Source organism: Anser cygnoides, chromosome 3 (assembly GCF_040182565.1).
Source record: "Anser cygnoides isolate HZ-2024a breed goose chromosome 3, Taihu_goose_T2T_genome, whole genome shotgun sequence".
NCBI classification, from domain to species: Eukaryota; Metazoa; Chordata; class Aves; order Anseriformes; family Anatidae; genus Anser; species Anser cygnoides.
The window spans coordinates 21038450-21063802 of NC_089875.1; the positions used below are offsets into that span (position 1 = coordinate 21038450).

General features: G+C 36.6%; 1 protein-coding gene across 1 annotated transcript in view; it reads right to left on the bottom strand.

Annotated features, from left to right (window-relative positions):
• The window catches only part of USH2A (usherin), a 399816-nt gene that overhangs the window by 119519 nt on the left and 254944 nt on the right, over nucleotides 1-25353 (bottom strand). The window contains exons 38-40 of the mRNA XM_013174016.3: nucleotides 18335-18485; nucleotides 18016-18158; nucleotides 8628-9256 (exon numbers count right to left, since the gene is read on the bottom strand). Coding sequence (XP_013029470.3) covers nucleotides 8628-9256; nucleotides 18016-18158; nucleotides 18335-18485 — 923 coding nt within the window. The remainder of the gene's footprint in view (nucleotides 1-8627; nucleotides 9257-18015; nucleotides 18159-18334; nucleotides 18486-25353) is intronic.

Sequence of the window (25353 nt, forward strand, 5' to 3'; positions counted from 1 at the left end):
CCAGTCTCCAAAGGCAGTATCTTTAAAAAGGTATATTCACAATTACACATGACCATGGAAACAGAGAAGCTTGATTTTAAAAATATGATTTTAAAGGACCCTTGGGGATTAGGAAATGTTATATCTTAGGTACAGAAGGACCTCTTAGGCTGTCAGGACTTGCAAGAAACCTGGCAGCAAAGTACTGGAGAAAGCTGAAGGATTTTGATAACAGAATCTGGAATACAATTAAACAGAGAATTAGAAACAGGGTGATCTTGAGTAAAGACAGCACAAACAAGATTATTGGTGCCCACATAGGAAAGGCTTAGCTCTGGCTAATTATCAAATGCTATATTCAGATTTCTGTTACTTCTGGCCCCAAATCACGATCAAACAAATAAATAAAGTACTATAAATAAAAGTAGGAAGCAACTCCTGCACTGTTCTTATAGACATTGAGCAAAACTCTCATTTTGAAGTAGTTCGTGTGATGTGATTGTAAATTTAGAAAACAGAGAAGAGTGGATTATTAGAACAGTCAACAGGAAATTTTGTTTTCACGTGCAATTAGAAAGCATTCAGACAAGTAAGTTTCAGACAAATTTCCCAGTTGTGGAGATTTTATTGCAGCCATACTGCACACACTGATAGGATGCATTTTATATGTCATAGAGGGAAGTGTGCATGGGTCACATTTGCAGGGACTGTCCTTGAAGGTGCTGAAAGCAGCAAAGAATACTTTAAGGTCTGACACATCACAGTAAAACACACATTTCTGCAACAATTATTACATTACTCTTTTTTTGAGGTGTAGAACCTGTCCCAAAATTCTGCCTCAGTGAAGCAAGTGTGACTAAAGATAATATATTTTAGGGTGGTTTTTTTTTGTTGTTGTTGAGGTGGTTGTGGTTTTTTGTTAGTGGGTTTTTTTTTTTTTTTTAGTATTAATACAGTAAACTCTGTCATACTCTGTCATTAACAGTAAGAAAAACCCTGTTACTTGTTGCTTAATGCAAGTTTTCTAATAAAAGAACTGCTTGTCAAATACTTTGGAACATTCTTTGTATTACCCTCTCAGAAGAGAAAGCTGTCTAAAAATGTTCACCTTATACCTCCCTGGAAGGGAGGAGGAGTTATTTTTTAATTGCATTACATTTTAGATACCCAACTTTCAGGTCTAGCAACACAAAATTACTTCACACAAGACTTACCATATACTGTAACCACTTCACATAAAGGAATAGATTTATAACATTGTCAGAACAGACACTGCTCTAGAACCTCAGTTTGTGAGTCTTATACTGCCTCTGAACGAGCTACTAAAGCCTGAAAACAAAACAAAAAACAAAACAAAACCTGCCACGTTACTTCAGAGCATTTGTTGTGCACTAACAGATAAAGCACCTCCTAGTGCTTGGGGCTTACACTGGGGAATTTCTCAATTTTATTTTTTTCTAAGAGAAGTAGAAGCCAAGCTGAATAAAGAATTTTTAATCAGTAGGATGATAACACAGAAATGCAAAGTATCTGGGCATGGACATATCATACAAAGGCATGTAGATCAGTTATAGCTTTGGTATGTTTTTTAAACTAGATAAAAGGATGACCAAGGATTCTCACAGTCACTGGTCACTTGACCTCCTTTGAATTACGTATGTTACTTTGGAGTGACAGGACATGCAGTCTCCAATAAGTCTCTCTCTCTTAGGGAAGGAAGGCTGTTTGTTGCCTCTTCACTTCACTGACAGGTCAAGGTCAAGGGATTGCCTGACCCATAGTGTGAATGAAGACGATGGAGCCAGCCTGGTTAACACACGTGGCACTGCTAGACCTCTTCTCCACTTTGATGTGCCAAGGTTTGAGGTAAGAGCTTGGCAATGCATGAAAGCAGGAAAGCTCACTAGACAGGCTGTGTTGGAAGCAGTAACAGTTTGTTCATTGATTTGAAGCTCAGCACTGAGACCATGAAAGAGGATGCCCATGAGGGAGAATAAGGTAACTACTGGGAGAGATTAACTGATTCAATGTAATGACTCTGGAAGCTGTCATTTAAAGATCAAAGTACCTTATTTTCTCCACCACAAAATTTAAAGAGACAGAAATTAGCCATTTTCCCCCTATTAAACAGCTATAACCTTGCATATCTTTTTTTCTTTCTCTCTCTCTTTTTTTTTTTTTTTTTTTTTGGCAGCAGTTGGAACCCTGCAACTTAATTCTGAGCTATGATAAGAGAGGCACAGACACATAACTCTTTTAATAGTTCAGGCCTGGTTTCAACAGTTTGCTTTTAAATCAGCATGTTTGGCTTCATTTTATTCTAGTTTCTCCTTGCTGCTGCTTGTAACATCTACAAACAGAATGTAATAAATACACTACTGAGACCTTTTCACTGTTGGTCTCAAAGCACGTTGTAAGTCTCAAATTGCAAGTATCATGATTCCATTTTTGCAGATGAATAGACTAAATCCCAGACTAAGTCATGTTACAGAAAGAAGCAAAACTAAAAAGAAGGATTTCGTAAGTTCTTATCTGGCTTCACAGAAATTATAGTAGGACTCAGCTAAGAGCCAGTATCACAATAGAAGAGCAAAACCTGACAGAGGTCAATGATAATTACTCTCATAGACTTTGCAGATGAATTGTATCCAGCTTCAGCAAACACTACCATGGAAGAACTGTACAATCAGGTTTGCAGTAACGGATTGCTACTAGAAAAACTTCTTAAGCTCTATGAAAAGGAGGGGGATATGCTGATGAAACCCTGATTAGTTCACCCCACTGTATGATCTGCACCAAGTGAACAAGCTGTGCAAGAAATCACAACGCTAAAATGTGGAGAACCTCTGGTGTGCAAGTTAAGGTTGTTCCTATGGGTATTGGTGTACCTAAGTCGCTCAAGCAGCACTTATGTGGCAAATAAACCAAGGTCTCACTGACCTTAGCAGCATTACAAGGCAATCTTCACACAAGGATTGATCACTCCTAAACAATTTTCTCAGTGCACTAGGCACACCTGGATAAAACTGGAACAGAAGTGAATAAAGTCCAAACTTTTTTTTTTTCTCCCCAAAATTAAGCTGCTATTTGTCCTTCTTGCATCTCCCTTTAGTGTACAAAGCCTACATATTGGGGTTGTTCATATTCACAAAATTATATTCTTAGGTAACTGCAGTTTGAGGCATTTTGAGAATGAAATAGCAAAGGACCAGGAGTTTAAACTGGAAGAGAGGAAGGATCTTCTTAACAGTATCATGCTTTACCACAGAGGTAAAATGCTAAAGGATCACCCCTGTGTTAGTCACACAGTGACTCTAACACTGTGTTAGTTAGAGTGACCATGGAGTTAGTTCAGTAGCATCCAATGTTCTGTCATCAGAAGCAACTTCACAGGACAGCAAACACTAAAGTGTGAGACAAAAGCAAGTCAGAACATGTAATAAATAAATCCATAACTGTAATTCTATAGAAGTGGGTAAACGGGTAAAGAAAACATTTTACTTTTCATGAATGATACTCAAATTAGCTAAAGCTATTTCATGATTGGTTTAAATGTGTAAGTGGCATCCATTCCATACAACTGGAATCTTTATTTTGGGCTTTGCAATCCTAACCTGTATACAGAGCAACAGGTGTCTAGCAGTCCACTGTCAGAAGGACAGAAGACAACTATAAAAATAGAGCCTTGTTAATTTTGTTTCCTCACTTGAAGATGTAATTTAGTAGTCAAATCTGAGAAACAGCTACTAGAAAATTTATCACTCTGAAGCAATAAATGATAATCTTCTGTAAAGAAAAGTTGCAGACTGCATCTCTTGAACATCTTGTGGACAGCAAACTGAAGACATTGTTCGATCTGCAGGCTGGAATACTATCTGTCTTTGCTGCAGCTGCTTCTACACAAAGAAAGGAATAGCAGGTGAACTGTAAAGTAAGCAACTGTCACCTCCGAGGGTAAGAGCAAACACAAATGACAATGGAAATCAAAGCCCGCAACCCTTCCTCAGTCAGCAAAGTCATGGGAAAATACTTAGGAAACAGAAGTAATCCTTACAAAATGAATGACGTGGTATGAAATCAACATGCAACAGAAGAAATTAGAAAGAAGAATGACAGTTTGGTGCTACAGAAACAGTTACGTTGCATTTCTGACAGCATATATAACATACTTTAAGAGAGAAGTCAATGAAATTATATATTTTTAATTATTTTTTCGTATTTTCCATCTAATAAAATTGAAAGAAATTTCTGTAAGTGATATTATCATGAAGGAATGCCATGGCACAAGAATTATATGCCAATAAAGTACTTATTTAATCCAATCAGGAGGAAATCATTCTCTTATCACCTACCTGAGCACCAAGAAGAAAAATTCTCCTTTCCCCTTGAGAGAAACATCAGGATTAAGTAAAGGTTGTGCCACATTTGAAAAAGTTATGTAAAGGAAGACAGAAAATAGCTGCAGCTTCCTGCCTGTCAGTGGTCCGGGTGGCAGCATTGGTCGGCGAGGGAGAACAGTACAGGCAAACATACATCAGCAAGTCCCCAGTTAAGCCAGTAATCAAGATTACAGCTGTCTACCCCAGGCCAAAGCCCTCAAGGGAGAGCCACAGCAATGAAAGGGAAGACTTCCTATCTAAAGACTTCCTATCTAAAGTTACATGGCCAAAGTTGGATAATTTACATACTACAGTTAATTTAGTTCAGCATACCCAGCCACATAATGCTTTTCCTACACAAAGAACTCCTTCAAATAATTATTCATTGTGTAAACCAGCCTTTTTCTCAAGGCATTCAACCTAGCTACATTCCCGAATGTCATATCAGTGTGAAGTGTGAGATTGAAGCAGCACAGCAATTGCAACCCTCACAAGAAAAGGAAACAATTTCTTTTATACGTCTGTACATTAGGGTATAGCAAATCTTGTGTAACAGGAATAATGTTCATGGCATTGGCATATACTAAATAAACGGCTTTTGCAGTTGCTGAATACCTCCACTTCACTTTGGCATTTAATCAGCCACAAAAGCAGTTTATTGCGCAGTATACTCTGCTACCATGAACATTATCAATTCAGCAAATATTAAAAAATATCATGCAAGTGTCACAGAATTGGGTACTTTAAAAATTATCGACAGCTATTCACTTTCTGTTGCACAAAAGAAAGCAAGTTAAATGTTATTGAGAGATACCAGTCCATTCTGATTAAAATAGAATGCTAAAGGACAACATAGACATCAGAAGTGTTTATGCCAAGATTGACCTGCTGTGCTGATATTTTCCTCCTTGCAGAGTAAAAGCTTTGGTCTAGGAAAATAAGCTGTATACTCAAGTGAGTACTGTCCTGGAGTGCTTTGAATTCTTCACATCCTCAAATCATTTATATTGATTCTATGACTAAATAAAGGAATGGAAATATGTTTCTCTCTCTCTCTCTCTCTCTCTCTCTTTTAATAAATTCTCTCTGTTCTCAGTGTAAGTAAATATTTGTGCTCATGGTTTAGGGATTGGTTGCACTGACAACTGAAAGCCTCTATTGATTTGCAACCCTGGCTTGGTAAAGGAGCCTCTTGCTAATCTTCCCCACAGTGCCCTTCCAATACTTTCTCTGCTAACCTGGAAGGACAGCTCTCTCTAGGGCAAGAGGTAATTAAACTCTCATGGTGGCTCCTTTCTGAAGAGACAGCTTATTTTGTATTCTCTGCTTAAGATTTACTGTTGTAGATACTGAATAAGATGAGAGCGTTGTACAGCACAGGCAGACTCCACAAATTTGATTTGATAGTAGGCTACTCAGGAGAGAAAGTCTGCCTTTCTGGGACTCCTCAGAGTTTAAAGGCAGCAACATAAAGCAGTCCCAAATCAGATCCATCCTATTTCCACACACAAAAACTTTTCAACCAGCAAGTGACAATCTTCCTATGAAACTTCATTCTGTCTGGGAAACTACCAGCTGTCTGGGGTGAAGACACACCAGGGCCTTGCAGAGCAGCTTTTCAGATCTCCCCTCTAGTCTGAAAGCATAGGGCAAAAAGAAGCAAATGTTTTAAAATGGATGCTATTTCATTCTTTTCATATTCTTCTACCACAGAACAGTCATAGAGGCCACAACACAGCCTCAATCCCATGGCAATACCCACTGGGTGCTTTCTGAGCCTTATGAACTTGCAATAAAATGTAAGAGAAGGAAACAACTCCTCTGCTAGCAAGCTAATCCATTTGACCCGGAAGAAGACTAACAGGTGAGGTGAAATCCCAGTCTCTTCCTCTGGTGCTCCCAACTGCAAACAAGCAGAAGGTGAGAAAACCACTGGGTGCAATAAGCCCTCGTCATAATCTCTTCAGTTATGTAGTGCAGTGAACGCTTCTGGACCTATAACCTTATTTCAGCTTTTTGAAAATATCATGAATGATATTAATAATATAAGAATAAAAAAGCTAAAAGCCTCTGCTGTCCTGGACAAGTAAGAGAAATCCTAAGACTTTTTACAAAGACTTAGAGCCTTAAAAATCAGAAGTAAAATAATGTTTCATCCTGGGAATGCACAGACATTTTATGAAGTATTCTCATCAGTCCTCTAGGGTATTTTTGAGTGCCCCTTCCCCTGAAATTACGATAACTATCATATTAAACAAAACTAAATAAACAAAACTAAATTAAATAAAATACTAGGTGAGTTAGAAGAATTTATGTGAGCATTGGCAAAAGATACCAATATTTGGTACACTGAGAAAGAGAATTTTCACTACAAGACAGATACTCAGAAGACGGTATATTTGGAAAGGTGTCCAAATAAGTCACTCTTCTCTATTAAATGCTGCCACCTTTAATTATTTTGAACATTTTATCCTAAATATTTAAAATCAAGTAAAATGAACCATAAAACCAAGCTTTGGAAATAAAAACATCCAAGCTTCAGTATCTTTGATAGAAATTAGTCTTAATAGACTAAAAAACAAAAATCAAAAAGCATTGTTTAATTGAAACAAAAAATGAACAAAAATTGAAAAACAAAAATTGAAAAGCATTGTTTAAATGAAATTAAATTATTACAGAACGAAGACAGAGCTGCCTGATTTCAGGTTTCAAAAGAAATTAATGATCAAACTGACTTTCAGTATGTGTAGATTCCTTAATCTTGGAAATGAGCCAAAGACAATAAAATTACAGCACACACCTCTGATCTCAAGAAAAGACACCCAGCAAAGAATGACAAGGCCACTGATAACTCACGAGCTTTTATAATTGGGATTGAGTGTTGACTGCACTTGGAGAAAAAAAGAAAATGAGTAAGATATGCAATTATTATGCTCTTATCACATTAACTGAAGTATTAAAGGTTGCACTGACTTCTTTTCTGTGCTCAAATAGAGCACAAAAAATAGAGCCAATGTGTAAAATCTCAAGTAATAAAATGTGGACATGTGTGGGCATGCAATTGAACTAGGGCTACTGTTTACTCAGCATTAGTTCTTCTGGTAAATCCATGAAATATACTTTGCTATAAATCATGGTAGATATTAAGATATATCTACAGAAGTACGGAGTGCAGAGTCCTAGATGTAGACAGCCCAGATCTCCAATAAGCAGTCTGGCAATTCATCACAATTAGTAGTGGTCGATCATTATTAATTCTTACGGTAACCATTGTACTCATACTGAACTCATTTGCCATTAATGTGGAGGTAACAAGCAATTCCTTAGACATTAAAACATAATTTTAAGAGCTCAGGATTTTTTTTATCTAATGGTGAGTGGCTTTTTTCATAGCTTAATGTTATATGTGAACAAAGCAAAAAATCAGGATTGGTTTACTGCTCGGATTCACACCCTTAAACTACTTAGACTACATTGGTAGCAACCACTCTATGTTTACTTTTTGAAAATACAATGTATACCAAAAATAATAAATCAAACAGATGAACTTCAATCTTATGCAAATGTCCTTTGTTTTGTGCTCTGTTGAGCAAGCTACTGTACCAATACTTTTGGCATTAGTACAAGACTGAATCCATGGAAGCATGTGTGTATTTACACAAAAGAGGCTTCTAAGCTACAAAAATCCCTCTTGTTTGGTTACACTAATTTCCCTTGAATGAAGTTTGTATGCAAGCCAAAACAATGGTAGTTATCCTGTCCTCTAGAGTTCATTCCCAACAGAACAATGCGAATAATTGAAAACTTCCTAGGTAGTCCTGTAAGACTATTCTTTCGTAAATCAGGAGAACAATAATGCTATTTTTATTTCATGAGCTATTTTACAAAATCTGATAGTTATATATGAGACTTAATTACATTAAAATTCTTGTTACTTCTTAGCATTTTAATGAAACCTTGAAATTTTGGGGAAGGTAGTAGGTCATTTTCTGATCTTAATAGGAACTTAAATGTAAGCATCAAGTTTAATATTCAAACTAAGTCAGGTGTATAAAGAAAAAAATGATCTGGAGTATAATGACAAGATGCTGGTGTAAAGGAAAAATGGAAAGGAATATAATGCTTTTGAGCCAAAGGACAGACACTAAGCATTTAGCTACCCCTGCAGCAAAGAAATCTGTTGGCTCAGCCCATGGATGTCTCTCTTAAATACACCGTTTCTACAAGGGAAACCTTTTAAAGTCACAAAGTGATGAAAATTACTCCTACCTTAACTGAATGCGGTCCCAGCACTTCTGCATCAGGTGGCTGAACACCAGCGGGTCTTGATGGTCGAGTGGTAACTTCTGACCATGCACTGCTGTTCATCCCTCCATGAAGAGTGCTCATAAGTATCCTGTATTCAAATTTCTGCCAAGGGCTCAGAGCAGTACTCTGGTCAATATAGCTCATGGGCTGACTGAGAGGGAGAGTCACCACAGTTGATATTTGTTTGGTCCCTTTTACCCTCCTTTCTATTGTAAGGTTTTCCACCAAACCATTTGGGTGAGCAGGTGGTTGCCAGGATATAACCACAGAGGTTGGAGTATCAGAATACAGCTCTGGAGCATGAATACCTTCAGGTGCGTCTGGAAGAGTCCGGATTGATGGACTCTTGGGTGAAAGAGAGCATCCTTTAGATGTGCATCCTTCTACCTGAAACACATAGACAGTGTAAGGATGCAAGTCCTCTACAGTGCAATTAGAGCTAGCTCCTAGCACTGTAGCATGCAGTTGGCCATTTTGGTAAATATTATAATGAGTGATAATGCCATTTTGCTTTAAAGGTTGCTGCCAGGTCATGCTTGCTGCCCTTGACGTAACATTCAGTAGAAGTGGTGGATCTAAAGGTCCAGGTTCTGTAACAGAAAAGAAGGGAAAGAAAAATTACTAATAGTCTGTGAGTTGTAAAAGTGGTAGGAAGCAGAACTCATCAAGTGAGTTTCAAAGCAATGAAAGAAGTTCAAATCTACCAGTTTCTCTCTTCAAAAACTGTAGGCCCTGTGCTTCAGGAGACGAATATGGTTCTCTTCTTGAAGGAAAACTGCTTTGCAAGCACACCTTCCCTCCCTCATCTGCATCTTTTTCCTCATACATCTCAACAGTGTCGTATTGATGCCATTAGCATATGGAGAAAATGCAAGGCTAGGTATCAATATAGAACTACAGTTCTAGCTATTGTTGATATTTTCTAGAGTGCTAGCTACTGATTGCAACCAACAGCACAGGCATAAAAAGCTGCATATTTTACAGCTCAGTAAGCCCCTACTGCATCTCTCATTATATATTCAATATTTTACTTCATTCTGTTTATAATTCTAATCCATTTTTTGCAATTTATCTACTCCCTGTTAATATTATAGGTGATTTTTTACTGTGACTGTGACAGAAGCTGCCGATTTAGCTCTTTCACCTACTGATAAATAAACAATGCACAGATCTGACCTTTAGGTTAACAGGTTTTATGCTTGCTCCACTCAGCACTCTAACTGATTCAATTATCATAAAGGTTCAGGAGCTTCCATGAATACTGAAAAAGACCGACCATATGCCTGCATAGGTGTTGTGGAACAGCAAATACTCTGCAGCCCTCCAGAGAAATTCCTTAATTGTAAATAATTTCACCATGCGACACAATCAAGTCACCTTGAATGCAAAACCCTCAGCCTGTGGAGGCAAAGTGTTATTTAAGCTTTACTGGGCTGCGTTAAATTCTGCAATTTGAAGGGCTGTTAAGTTTTTCAATTGAAATTTCATTTAAAATGCAGGTGCTTTTTATTATATTGAGGCTTTACTGCTCTCTAGGTACAAGCAAGAACATGGTGCAATAACACAAATCTGGCTCAATCACTGATCAGTAACAGCTGTAATTCCAGAACATTTAGCATTCTTATAAACCACGTCCTGAAATCTATAAATTGCTACAGCGGATCAAGAAAATACTATATTCCCCCTATTCTGCCCGTAGCAATTTTGACATTTATGAGATTTTTCTGTGAACATTATATTTTATCGAAATCTTTAAAAAAGATACACTTGGATTTAGTAATTGTTTAAAATAGCTTTAGGTTTGGGGATTTCAGAGAGGCAAGTTTCAAATGTTAAGGGTTGAAAATTTTATATTCATTAGTGGTTATGTGCATGCTAAGACTACGGGACACATGACATAGCATATACTGAATTCCACAGCAGCCAACAACTCCATTATTTAATTCCCAGTGAAGTGGCATGCTGTCCAAACCACAAGGACCAGTATCTGTATAGGAAGAATAATTTAATTCACCAGAAATTAAATAATTCCTGCAAATGTTTAAGTAAATAGAAAAAAGAGAAAGCAGGAGAGAGAATGAAAATAGGGGGTGCTAGAAAACAAATAAATCCAGCACAAAGACTGTTTTTTCTCTCTTTTAGAATAACAGCTGAAGCAGTCAGAAGTCCCCATTCTCCTCCTACATACAGAGAGACATAAATCAGGATTATTGCACTGATGTCTGTGGAAATAGTGATGTAAAATTGGGATAGCAAGCTTTTTCTTCTTCTTTTTTTTTTTTTTTGCTTTTAAATTTGAAAAAGTAACAGTGTTTTTTCTTTCATTATATGATGCATCACAAAGCAACTCCATAAAACTCATCCATATCACAATTCCTGTTCTACTCACAGTGATAATAAGGATGGAGTTTTATATTAATGCTTGTGCACTCTAGGATTAATTTAGATCTCTGAATTTACAAGTATAAAAGATGATCTGTTGTAAAGAGCAATCCAATTCTATTTGCATGTACTCTTGGGCAAAATCAATTAGGTCATAAGCTGGAACAAAATTTGGTCCATTATTCAGACTTCACTGAAAGACAGAGGGGTGGGGGTGTAAACCTGAATTAGACATATATTCTGTAAAACAAAAATTTTGCTGGAGTGTAAAGGCGAAGGAGGGAGATTTGCTTTGGAATTGAAGATCTTGAAAATAAGTTATTGCAAATTCTTGTTTAATGGGGAGAAGGGAGATTGAAAGATACAATATTTACCACTGAGCTACAAACTAGCATGTTGTCTAATTATCCCTCGTACATTGCCTATCATACTGTGAGCTTCTACAGGAGGAAAAATAACAAAACAGAACAAAACCACAACAATTGAGCAGTTTGTTGGGAGGGGATGGATAAGCTTTTCTATTTGTACTGAACAAGTTGCTGGCATTACAGGTGAAACATTTAAGATAATTAGCTGAACCTGTGCTTCAACTTCCCCCCTGAGTTTAGGCATATTCCCTAAGGACAATGTGTAATGTATGCTAGGTGGTTTCAAACTTAAAATTTGAGTCCCCCTAGTCCCTCCATCACCCCTCAAACAAGCATATTCTGGTAGGTAGCATACCTACCTACACATTCCCTACTGCCCCTTTAAAAGAGAGAGTTTTAAGACTCTCTCAGTTCAAACAAGACGTTTGAGAGATGCTTAATTGGCCCCACTGGATGGGAAAGCATTAAATCCTGGTCCCCAACACTCATTCAGTATAGCTGCTTTTTAAATGGCAAGCAGAATCATCTAATTTTATATACAAATCAACTAGCACGATACTGCTTGGTTGAAAGGGTCACCACAATTATGTAAAACATGAGTATTAACTATAATTGGGATAGTTTGCTAATACAATAAAAAGCTCTGAACATGAGAAAAGTTATGCTCACAGCAGTAGCTATCACTTTCTAAAGTAAGAATTCATGGGTGAAATGACATGAAAAAGATGGTTATAAAATTTTAATGGAATGATAAAAGGCAAAAGTCAGCCTCTCAGCTGAATTCTTAAAATCCCTATATATCACAATCAGCTCCTTAACTGTAAAATCAATGTGGAGTATAACATGTTGTCAATGTGGTTGTCACTGGAGGGAAGACTGCAAAGTATGACAGCTACAGAGCTCAGCCTGACAATGATGAAAATAAAATCATAAAGCTTTTTACATGGGTGTAATTGTTTATCGAAATAACTACTGAACGTGGTAACAGTTGGCATCTTTTTCCTAAAGATTCTTAGTTCATATTTCAAACCATTTCATTACAGTATTAATACTGGAAGGTAGTTTCATTTTGGCAAATGAAATTATCTTTTACGGCAGGCTATTTTGCTCATCTGCCTCCAAAGTTCAGACTCTACTTAAAATTGAGGTACAAAACTGTCATTAATCTTTTTTAATTTCCTGACTAGAACCACACATTTGTTTACTTATTGTACAGACTGGGGGAGTGAGGAGCTATACTCTCATGGATATATTTCAGGGGAATCTATACTTTCATTAATAAACTGAGACATGTACCTGGACTACTGCCCTTTAAAGCTAATGAGAAATACCTGATTTGCTGGGAAACTCTCTCACTAAGCAGAATAGACATTCTGTGCCTTTTTTTCTTGAATCATTTACTCTTTCCAGAAACACGGACAATGAAATTATATATATTAACAAAGTGCAGTGTCTTTCGTATACTACCAACTGTAATAAGCAGAAAATCCACATTGTATAGTTCTGGGCACAAGGGACCACAGAAATCTTTTATCACATTAGATCACTGAACTCAGAAGTCATTAAGCTGTTTGTACACTGACATGCATTGGTAGAAATCCCTTCAGATATATATTGAGAGTTCTCTTCAAAATATTCACATTTTTTGCACACTTCTATTCCAACTGCATGTTGGTTCTAGTACCTCAGTCAGGCAGTTAAGAAAATACTTCTAATTCTTAACCTATATGCATGCATGAGCAGATTGTACTTTTTGTCATATCATATTTGCCACTATATTACTTCAGCTTAATTGTACTCCTCTTTTGCTGTTCACCCTGTCATGTATTGCACATGATTTTCCGTTCCCTGTATCATCTTGCCAGGTTTTGTCTTCTCTTGCCTCCATTGCCATTTATCTTTCTTGAACACAGGTGGGCACATTTACATCAACCAACTATGTATTAGGTTATATGCCTAAATTATACAGACCTAATTTACACTAACTTTAGACTGAGAGACTAGTCTGAATTTAGACCTAATTTTAAACCGGGAGACTAGTCTTTTCAGACACCCAGTATAAGCAGCAGAGAAAGCAAGCGCTTCCAAAAGCTGAGGAGAACTGCAGCATCTAACCCTCTTGTCCTGAGTTGCCCTCTGGAGGCACCTGCCTCTTTCTTCTGTCTACTTAAAGAAACTTTAAGACAATGGGCCTCCTTGCCCTGGAACCAAAGCTTTGGAGTAAGCATGCCGGAGGAACACACAGCAGCACACTATATGACAGAAATAACACTCCCCTGCTTCATCAGCAAATACATACTGATGAGTGAATAATAAATTGCAGGATCACCCTTTTTAAATTGTTTCATGTTCCTCTAGCAGCTTCCATATGTAAAGATCTCAAGCCATCACTTTGTACTATGTGTTTGTACTGTGAACAAACATTGGACTGGACTATAACTTCCTTAACACAGAAAGGAGACGGATTTGCAGTTTCTATCTAAGAAAAAAATATGGACTGCCTGATAAAGGCACTTACAAAACAGCTTCAGTGAGAACTCTCCATACTGGAAAAATATGCTAATCCAAGACACAGCCGTCTGAAAGAGAACATGCTGATGACTGAGATGTCCTCCTGTACATATCTCACTGGACTGCAGGCAGTTTCTAGGACATTCCAAATAAAAGAACAGGCAGCTTTTCTCTAAGTAGTACTTTTTGGTAGCTTCAAATTTGTACAAATCAAGATGCATCTTCTTAAATGCTATGAAAAGCACCTTTCTCATTTGGGAACTATCCCTGTGATGAAATATTACTTCTGGCAGATTGCTATCAGCCAGTACAATTTTGCCAACCATAAAGCTATACTGTAAGAATGCTGCAGCAGCCATAGGACAAGGTTTAAATAACTATAACCAATTGTTTCGCAGCTTCCTTCCCAGATGGTTTAAAGACTTACCATGATGAAAGGTAAAACCTAATTGACATCTGCTTTTTATATCTAGAAAACGTCATTTTATTTCTGAATGCAATGCATAAAATTCTGCTCTCAGCTCAACAGTACTTACTGACCTCTCAGTTCAGTGGTGATTATATTGATTTCAGAGGAGTTATCTTAAACTTACACTCAAGTTACTGAAAGCAAGATCTAATCCAGAAACTTCAACAACTGTTTCTATTTGTCTGGCAGTAAATATTCTGATGCTATACTGACCAAGATCACTGGAACAAACATCTTTTATCAACACATGTTTAGCAGGTTATAAAATATTCATAGGATATGTACATTATTCTCATCTGGTACTGGCAGGTTAGACTTTAAAAATTTCATGGAATCAGTTACTAGTTCCACACTCATGTAAATGGGAATATTTGAAAATTATTTACAGCATTTTTCCTTTAATCAAAAACACCCCAAACCTACTAAACATTACAATAAGACAATTTATTACCAGATACAACAGATTTTTATGTCAGCTTTTGCTAATTTTTCTTTAATCATTCCTAACATCCTGATAGTTTACTAAATATTTTTCATAAATAAAATATGATATGCAATTTACTACATATTGTGAAATCATCAGCTTTATTAATATAACTCTACTGTCTTTAAAACTGGATATGATGATTTACATTACTGCTATCAGGTTCATGTGCACATAAACACACATACATGCATACATTTTATTCCTACAGATATTTTATGCTTTGGTGAAACAAAAAAGATATACATTCACTATGTAAAATTTGATAAGAATGTGGATATACACATATATTTCACCAGAGTAAGAGATACGGAAATTTCTACTGTCAAATTGTACTTTAAAAAGTCAAAGTCAAAGGCCTCTGGTTAGCTAGGCCAGGAATTAAGTGTAGTTCTGCAACAAGCTGTCAGTACAGGCAGTTTTATAAGAAACATATTGAAGCCTTGACAGAAATACTGCTTATACCCAATGACAATCATTCAGTCTTAAGCAGCTGAGTTGAACATCCTTTCACAGATGGCAGCCCTCCACAATGATACCAAAACCAGAGACCTTTGTCAACAATGAAAGTTTTTTTGTCAACAATGAAAGTAAATTACAAGGTTTGTTGGATATTAGAGACATATCAGCATGTATTCTTTAGCAGTATTAATACAAAGGGAACAGTACATTTTAAGAAAAATCATTTTCCCCTTGGAGACACAGAGTTTGTAACGGAACCACAGATCGTGGTGGTTTTCATTTGTTTGTTTGTGATTTTTTTGTTTGTTTTAAGCTAGAGAACAAGATACAGCATCATAGCTGAAGAGCAAAGTAGATTGGTAATCTTAAAATATTTGAATTTCATAAACACTGGTAGAGGCAGTATATAAATATTTTTCTTATTCTTAAATTCCTTTTGAAACATCTGCCTTTCATTAACTTCAGGCATTTTTACAGTTGGGTTTTGCATGCTAGTGCACAAATGCTATCCAAGTTCTATACAGCAGCTAACTTCTACATATATGTTCCAGAAGGACTGTTTTCTCACAATGGGGAGTGGAGGGGCAGGTGCCAATCTATTCTCTTTAGTGACCAGTGATAGGGAATGGAGTCAAGTTGCAACAGGGAACATTCAGGCTGGATATCAGGAAAAGGTTCTTCACTGAGAGGGTGTTTGCCTACTGGAACTGGCTCCCCAGGGACATAGTCATGGCACAATGCCTGTCAGAGTTTAAGACGCGTTTGGACTATGCTCTTAGTCATATGGTCTGAATTTTTGGGTAGACCTGTGTGGAACCAGGAGTTGGACTCAGTGATCCTTGTGGGTCCCTTCCAACTCGGGTTATTCTATGATTCTGTGATTCGATGACTGTATAGGAATGCATGCTTTGTGTAGGCCTTCTGTCCTATACCTAACTCTCAAAAAAGAAAATTTTAAAATTCTACACCTACTGCTTTGCAAAAAAACAAAAATAATTTTTACATATACTAACAAGTGATGCCTTTTAAAGTGATGCCTTTCTGTGCTCCTCCTACCTAAGAAAGAAACAACACCATGTGAACTATCTGACCAGAGTTAAATAATCAATACAATATGAATGTAATAGTCATAGAAGACTGTTTTCATTCAGACCATGAATGCAGACAAGTTTAATATTATACTCACTTTTGGTAATAGACAAGTACAATACAGGAACCGAATCTCAACAAAGATTTTCAAATGTAGGTAACACACCTTCAGTATGTAAAGACAAAGTTCGCAACTTACTTTTATTAGGTAATTACTTAAAGGTAATATGGTTATAGAAATATTTACATGTTTTGAGCTTAAATGGGTTTATCAAATAAATTTATGTTGTGAGTCATTTGTTCAGCTTCAAAGAAAATTGTTTTCCACTGTTTTCTTTCAGGGTGTTTTCTCAAAATAGACAGCTATCCATTTAGAGGAAGGACTAAAACCAAGTTATGTCACAAGCATTGAATATTTGCTGCAACAACTGCTTATGAGCATCAGGTTAAATTTACAGTCCCAAATACAGATGTCACATATCAGTGTAAAACAGTAACAACCCAAGGCACTTTGGTGTGAAGGCAGTGAAAGTAAGATAGTAATGAAGCCAGTCAGTCAGGATTTTAGTTTTGTATCATCAACCCCATGGCAACCCTTTCCGTGCTCAGAATGTCTTGCTTCCTTATCCAACAAGACATAACAGGAAAAAATCTCTTTAGAAAATACTTAATTTCTCTAAAACCTGCTACAATGGGGTCAACAGTAACAGATTTTTAAAAAGCAAAGATTTTTTTTTCTGAAACAACTGCTCTTACAAAAAAAAAAAAGTAGGCTATTAGATATTCTGCTGCAGTGTATGAGAAAAGTAGTAGTTCAGTTTCTTAAAAAAAAAGTTGAAAATTATGTATTTTTTATATGTAGTAACGGTAAGCTCAAGTTTTGTCATCTATTTTCGCTCACATATTCTATCATGCAAAATCCTACCCTAACAACTGAAGTGAGTATACTAATACGCTGACACCTATACACTGACACCTCTTTGTTAAATCAAGGGACTATTGAACAAATTATGTGGAGTGAGAGTGTAAAACATAGAACTATTAATGAGGCAAGGGATGGATGGTACTGGTAATGATAAACTCAATTTCAGACTAGTAGATCACCACTTTGAATTAACAAAGATCAGCGGAAAAGTTCTGTTCAGCTGTGGTATAGTTCAAGTATTCTTTAACCAGAGATACGACAACAGTCATATACTAATAACTTCAACTTATTTTCTCTGATATCACTGAAATCAGAATCAAGTCCCTGAATGTAAAGGAATGCCACTTAAAAGGCTATACTTAGGGGTATCTTAAACTAGCCATACATGAACACATATGCATGAAGGGATGTTATTTAAAAATATATATATATACACTACTTCCCCAACTATGTATTTAAATGTTCACGCTTATGAAAAGCTAAGATAACAGATACTTGATCCCTTAGGAGTTACTACTACAAACTATTATTCAGGAAGGAAATACATTATTTCTATTTAACTGGGAAAGCAAGATAACCAAATAAGTTATGCACAACAGCAGCTGAACTATTGTTTCTACTTTTTGCTAAATGGAGTTAAATAAGAGTGGACTGCTTACTGTCCTCTGCCGTAGTCATTGAAGTCCAGTCGCTATAAGCATTGCCATAACCATTGGAGGCAACCACTCTCATCTGATACTCAGTGTACGGCTGAAGATCTCTGACACTGTGTTGTAAGGAAGCAGTTGGGCTGGAAAGCAACCTGCGAAGAAAAGCAGCGTGATTTACAGCTTTAAACATCCCACCACCGAAAGCAAGACTAAAACATTACAAGTCTTGCAAAAAAATAACCCAGCCACCCTAAAGGTGAGCCATATTTGAGATAATAGGACTTTTCTTCCTCAGCAGCTCACGGTGGCCTTGCAGTGGTCTGCGTACTCTAGAATGTCACCAGCAGAATGCATCCGCCGCATCTGGAGTCGGTAGCTGGGTGCGCCTGGGGCATTGTTGCGAACTGGTGTAGACCAGACAACCTGAAGACTGGTCGGAGTGGCAGATGAAAGCCTTGGAGGCATAACACCATCTGGAGCTGTCGAAAAACATGGATGAATTAGAGCAGAGAAAACCATGGACAACATATGCTGGGTGGAAACAAAACGCTCCGTATACTGGAAAAACTGTTCCTCAGGATCAACAGCAATGTTAACACGGTCCATTTAGTTTAACATTTTCACTACTGAACTATGATACTTCTTTATATTCTTCTTTCCAAAGCAGTTACATGAATATCATTTTGCTAAAAGCAAACCTCTAACCACCAAAAGGAATTCATAAGCAACATATTCTTTACCACCTGTTCATATATTATCTGCTTCTCCTTGTGCCCAGTTCTGCCACCCCTAGAAGTTAAAGATATGCTCACAGAAATGTTACTCAGCAAGACTAACAATGATCAGATCTTTTATCATTCAGGTACCTTCTTACTCTTATAAATTTATAATAATTCATAAAGAAAACGGAAGAAATTTTAATGAAAAAAAAAGTCTTCAGGTAGAAATCAAAATAGATTCACTGAAGTCTCAGTCTACAATTTTGTTAAGGAAATCAGTTTATCTGAAGTTGCAGATTTATATCTTGCAGTTTATATGAACTGCAGATCAAAATCTGTCATTAGTAATGCTATGAATGACCTTTAACTGCTGCAAATTTCCCTGTATGCAGTAAAAAGAACTATGCCAACTTGCACCTGGGAGTTTATGGCTTTGCATGTTTTTCTTTAAAAAGAAAACAATCTGTTGGAGAAACTTTCTGTACATAAACACATCTGGAACTTTTATATACAGTGCATGTCTGTAGCTCTGTAGCTCTTTTCCAATGAGTTAAAACACTGGAAAGTCACTGCCTTTGTCATTTAAACTTGTGTAATAGTTTTGCGTTTCATAGTCCAGTAGTTACCATTTGCGTTTTTCCTTGGTCATTCCAACAGAAATTCTGGTTGCCGTTATTTCTTGTTTCTCTCTGTTATAAAAACAGTCTCACAGATCTGTAATTTAAGGTGTAGTTATAAGCCTCAAGGCGAAAGTTGTAAGATGAATGAACAGTATTTTACAGTAAGTTTTATGATCTTCATTTACCACCCGAATATGAGTGGTTACTAAGAGGGAAGCAACAGACTGTGAAACACTGGAAACACTGTCCGAATCCTTCTCTCCCTAGAACAAATGAAAGGATAGCATCAACTCTGAAAAAAGTCACCAGTCATATACCACATTTTTAAATTTATACTGACATAGGCATACTATGTGTGTGAAATATGTGATATGCGAACTAGCGTCTAGAAGGTTGACTTTGATTTTGCATACTTATGACTGGGGAACTCCAAATTGTACGGAAAGGTACAAGACATGGCTTGCTGCAATCTGCAGACTCATTTCCTTTCCCTTAAGTTCAAGGTCCTCCAGTTCACATAAGATAAAAAGTTCCCTTTTTTCTCTGTTACCATGAAAAAGGTGAAATAAAATTTTGGGGCTTTAGCCAGCCTGGCCACATTTGGATACTCCCTCTTGTTGTCATTATCTAGACCTAGGCAATGAGACTCTGCTGAATTCCAAATAAACTTGAAACTTTACTGTTTCTAAATCCAGGAGATGTCTGAAGCTAAAGTAATTCATGGCCTGCAAATCCCTTGCAAATACATTCAAGGCCAATCAGGTGCCTGAGAGCACCTCAACTCTGACGGGAAAAAAATACCTGATTTAACATGAACAACCACTGACATCCCTCCAGCTGAGCCATCAAAACCAAACATCTGCACACCAAATGCCTCTGTATGTGAATTAAATTACACTCTGAGTAAAATGGAGAACATATATTTACCTCAGTTAACATTGCTCTGTTTAGCAGCAACATAACTAATGTTAGAGTTGAGTTGCGCAATACAGGATTAAGTACAGTGCTCACAGATAATCATGAATTATTTTGGCATTTCCTTATAAAGTGCTTACTAAAGTTGTTAGCAGGCAAGCTCAGCAACAAGAAGGACGGCACAATCAATATAATAACTTTTGTTAAAGGATTTTAAAGTGTTTTCACAAGCTGACACTAAAAGAAAGACTCAATATCCCTTCAAAGCAGGGTACTACCTCATTTAAAACTGAACTGTCTGTAGCTTAATATGCACCTATTGTTTAAGTGCACAGAGAAGTTCTACACAGGAGAAAAGCTACCTCTAACAATTAATCTAATTAGCTGAGTTGTAATTTGGCCAGTAAGCCAAAGTTCACATTGTTATTGAGAAGCCAGTACAAGCAACTCACTGAGGAGGCAAAGCGTTAAATTTATTTCCAGCTCTGTAAGAACACATCAGCTTTGTCTTTCATTTCTCAATCTGTTAAATGGAGATAATAATACTTATCCTTTTTTGTAAAGCTCCCTGAGATCCACAAAGTAAAAGCTCTGATTAATCTTTATGTATGTATAGTGGTGGTTATTATAGTGATACAGGAATGTTCATCAAAAAACAAAGATGTAGCTGCCTAAATGTCAATAACAATCCACAGTGCAGATGTTATTTTAATTGTGTAGGTAATCTCAGCTAAATGTTCAAATCTCTTCTACCAACAAAAGCCCAACATAGGGAAGTGTGGAAAATTTAGACAAAGCTCTTCTGTGAAAGTCAACTGACCTGTAAAACAGGCCTACCTCACTACTTTCAAACAAACACATTTGAATATTTTGCAAATTTATTTCATTGAAAAGATTTCCTGTAGGTTGCAGAGAATGTCCTTAACCTGCTCTTCCAAAAGGAATGGGACAGGACTGTACAGCAAAGAAGTTCTGGAGTCTCTGCTGAGTCATAATGAAAAAGGTGTTCTGTAAAACTAATCACATTTTGATCATTAAAACTACAGAGCACTTCTCCAAAAAAAAAAAAAAAAAGGTAATTCTAAATTGCACACAAAACATCCTTTGACTATTGCAAACACTCCTCCTCACCAAGGTCTTCATTGTAACATTTCCCTCAGCTTAACCCTTTTTATCCGATCCATATTCCCAAGAGACTCCTTACTACCCAAGTAATAACTGGCAACCAGCAATAATTCTACTGAAAATTTCTCAACAGAAGAGCCATGTATCTATCAGCTTGATATATCGTCTTTAAGATGCAATGTTGCTCAAAAAGCTCCCCTCAAGCTTTAATATGACCCTCAGGGGGCAACCACTCCACTTGCAACCTACTGAATCAACATCTAGCCCAGTAAATCCTCATTTAGCAGGGTAGAAAGTCACACTTTGTCTATGAAGAGATTAAAAAAGCAGAGTAAGATATTTAATCAGATGTCAGTTTTAATCAAATATTAATTAATTAACAACCCCACAAAATAATAAAACCTGGACTGTTTAATTCTGACAATAAGATACTGTATTCTAGTCATTCAGTTACATGCAGATGAGTCAGGAAAGACCTGATCGCTGCTCTGCAGCTAGTATGCTAAACAATCTTTGAAAAGTGTTTTAACTTCTTGCTTCAATTTCTTCATCTTAAGTAGCATATGCAGTAGTAGTCAGCTTTGTAAGTATTTATGTTAGGGCAGCAAGCATTATATTAAATGATTGCACTTAAATGTTTACTTCATGTTAACAGCCTACTTTTCTGAGAAATATTCATTATACTTACCATAAAAATATACCTGTAACTTAAATTATCTAAAAGCAGAAGAGTTTAGGAAGGATTATTAAAAGTGAACTATTAGGACAATAAGCTATCTACTTCTAAAAAATGTCTTCACTATTAATTTTTAATATGATGAAGAAAAGTCAGAAGAGCTTGTTTTGATATACACCAGCGTGGTGTCATCTCACTGCAACTTTGGTAAAGTGACACCACGTTTAACAATGATCAGACATATATTGGCCATTCTGTATCCACAATATCTTCAGATAAGCAGCTAGAAGATTTTGGGAGTATGCAAATGTAACTCTACAATTCCCTACATCTGCAAGTAAGAAATATTTAGGAGAGCTGATGCATCTTATCTAAATATTTTTCATACACATGTGTATGCAAATGATAACAGAAGGTATTTAACTACAAAGGAATGAAAATAAACTCTCTGCAGTTTGTACCATAACAGCAAGGAACAGTTTCAGTCAGACTGCCTTTAGATGAATGTCTTGCTCAGTCATGGCTACTCTCCCTCTTTTCCAGGTTCAATTCACAAACACCATTTCTTTATCTCATTGCATTGGTTGTTTAGATACTCCTGATTCATTTTCTATTTTAGGTGCCCATACTGAGATCATCTCATTACAGCACTTTTTATGGCAATATGTTCTGCACATTGACATTTGTTTCTCCTGATTTTCCCAGGTATGCCTGTTATCTAGTTGTTTGTGCAGTCCAAATAATTCTAGTCATTGCATTCTCCATAATTCTCAACATGGCCGTGAGTGTTTTTTGTTTGTTTGTTGTTTTGTTTTGTTTTTTTTTTCATTTAACCAAAAGGCAGGCCATGATGCTGGGCCATATGTCATCAATAGAAGGACATGCTAGTTATAAACCTTTATCTGTTGGCAAGATTGCTTTTTTTCTGTTTCTTATCTTCACAGGTTCATTGAAGTTTACTCTGGTTTGTTTTTTAACCCTCTTTTTTCCAGTCATTTTTCCTACTCAGTATATATTGAATACACTGAGTAATTTTGATTTTTCATTTAATGCTTATATTTCACCAAATTGTTTTCCACCTACTCAGTGACTAATGAATGTATACAGTATTCTTGAATTTTATTTTTAATTTTATAATTTCACTGATTTTTGTTTTCAGTTACAGATATTGTTCCATCTCATAATATATCTACCAGGGACAACATAGCTCTAGTTTAACTTTCTGTTACATGTCCTATTCAACATAAATCAATACATTTTGGAATATACAATGTGGAAGGTCCATAGTGGCCTTCTTGCTTGCCCCAGTCTGGGGCTCAAAAAGTATGGTAAGCACTCTGGGAAAAAACAACTAAAGAGACATAAAGCTCTAGCTTAATGTCTCCTTAAACTTCCCAGTAAATACAAACCTGTTCATACCTAATGTTCTTGAAATTTTCCTTTCAGAAGCATGACATAAACAGAGTACAAAAACATCTTGTTCTCTCTTCATGATCTATCCTGTGTTATAGATCTGCTTTAATAGTAATTTCATCTGAGAAGGGGTCACTTTGTATAGTTGTTTGTTTTTAGCATTAACGTTACTTACACTAGTTAGGCATAATAACATTCGGAAAATTGTAAATAATCAGTTTGAAAATCTAAAATTTATCTTTAACTGGACCGAGTATGCAAGCTTTAACTGCAAATTTTCCTCCATTTGCAGTATTTGGTGTTCTAAGCTGCAAAGTACAATTTCAGTAAGGCTTGAAAAATCAACTCACACTTTACTCCACGGCCTGCAGAAGTGAACTTTAAGACAATGCTCTTATGAAATCCCAGAACGAGCTTACTTATTCCTGATTAATACTGCTGTAAAGAAAAACAAAATCAGACCTCACCCTCCTTTTCATGAGCTTTCCCCCCATGTACAGCCTCAATATTTCTAATCAACATATGGGTCTCAAGTAAAAATTTGTGTAAGAGATGCCTTTCCTAAGTGCTATATTTTACTGAAATCAACATTATAAAAATGTTTTACAGACTTGTCTCCTTTACCTTTATTTAAGAGGTAACCTGCCTTTCTTCTCTCATGCTCTGCAAAGCTTATCCACACTACTCAGCATGAACTTTGCTAAACTCTAAAAACTACAGAAGAATGCCAGTAAGCAATTAGCTGAATGATTAATGGTTATAATACCTGTAATAAAGACACTGGATAGAATTTATAACTGCCCAGTAAAGCTAATTATTCATCAGATTATTTAAAAGGATGCCTAGCCAATAACTGTCATATCACAAAATTAATTAAAAAAAAAAAAAAAAAGACCATGAGGAAAAAACATAAGAATTGATGTTTCAAAATCGGGCAGAAATCATAATTAAACAACTATTATAGGTCATTTGTGACTCAAGCTACCTGCAAAGTGAAATACCTCTGTGAGTTAGCTTTGAGAAACTATCAGATCTGCCACTTTTCCTTACTTGAGGGAACAGATGTGGCAAGAGGGGAGGGAACAGGATTCTGTCCATCTTCAAGTAATATCTTCAGCTTCCTACATGAAGCAGCTTTAGAAATGAATATTGTTCTTCTTCTTTTTGGAGAGAATTTTGCATCATCTTCAAAGTCTTGCAGGTTCCCTTACAACTGATACCTGCTGGCAGAGAGCTAGGCAAGTAAACTAGCTTTCACATTGCTGGAAACACTGGCACTTCTCACCTCTGGTGGTAGTCTCACAGAGTACTGGCAATGAGATGCTTAGCTAAACTGAAGTTTCCTTCTTAATGTTGATGGTACAATTGCAAAAAACTGCAGGCTGCTGACTTACAAGCATTTTCCTTCATATTTGAAATGAACCAGTTCTCAGGTAGCTACAATTTCTGTAACTAAGATGATGTCACAACCAGAGCAATAACCGCAGTTAATTACTCAGGAGGACTTCACCCTTTCCATCAACGGCCATTTGAAGTGCATTTCAAGAATCAGAGATGAAAACCTAGCACATGAATCAGATGGAAGGTACTCGTCAGATGGAAGGAACGTGCATCAAGAACGTCGTTGCTAGCCAGTCAAGGGAAGGGATTGTCTCGCTCTAATCTGTGCTGGTGAGGCCTCACCTTGAGTACTGCATGCAATTTTGGGCACCACAGTATAAGAATAATAAAACATCTATATTTATATATATAAAATATAAAGAGAGTATCCAGAGAAGGGCAATAAAGATGGTGAAGGACCTAGAGGGGAAGACATATGAAAAGCAGCTGAGGGCCCTTGGTTTGTTCAGCTCAGAGCAGAGCAGGCTGAGGGGAGGCC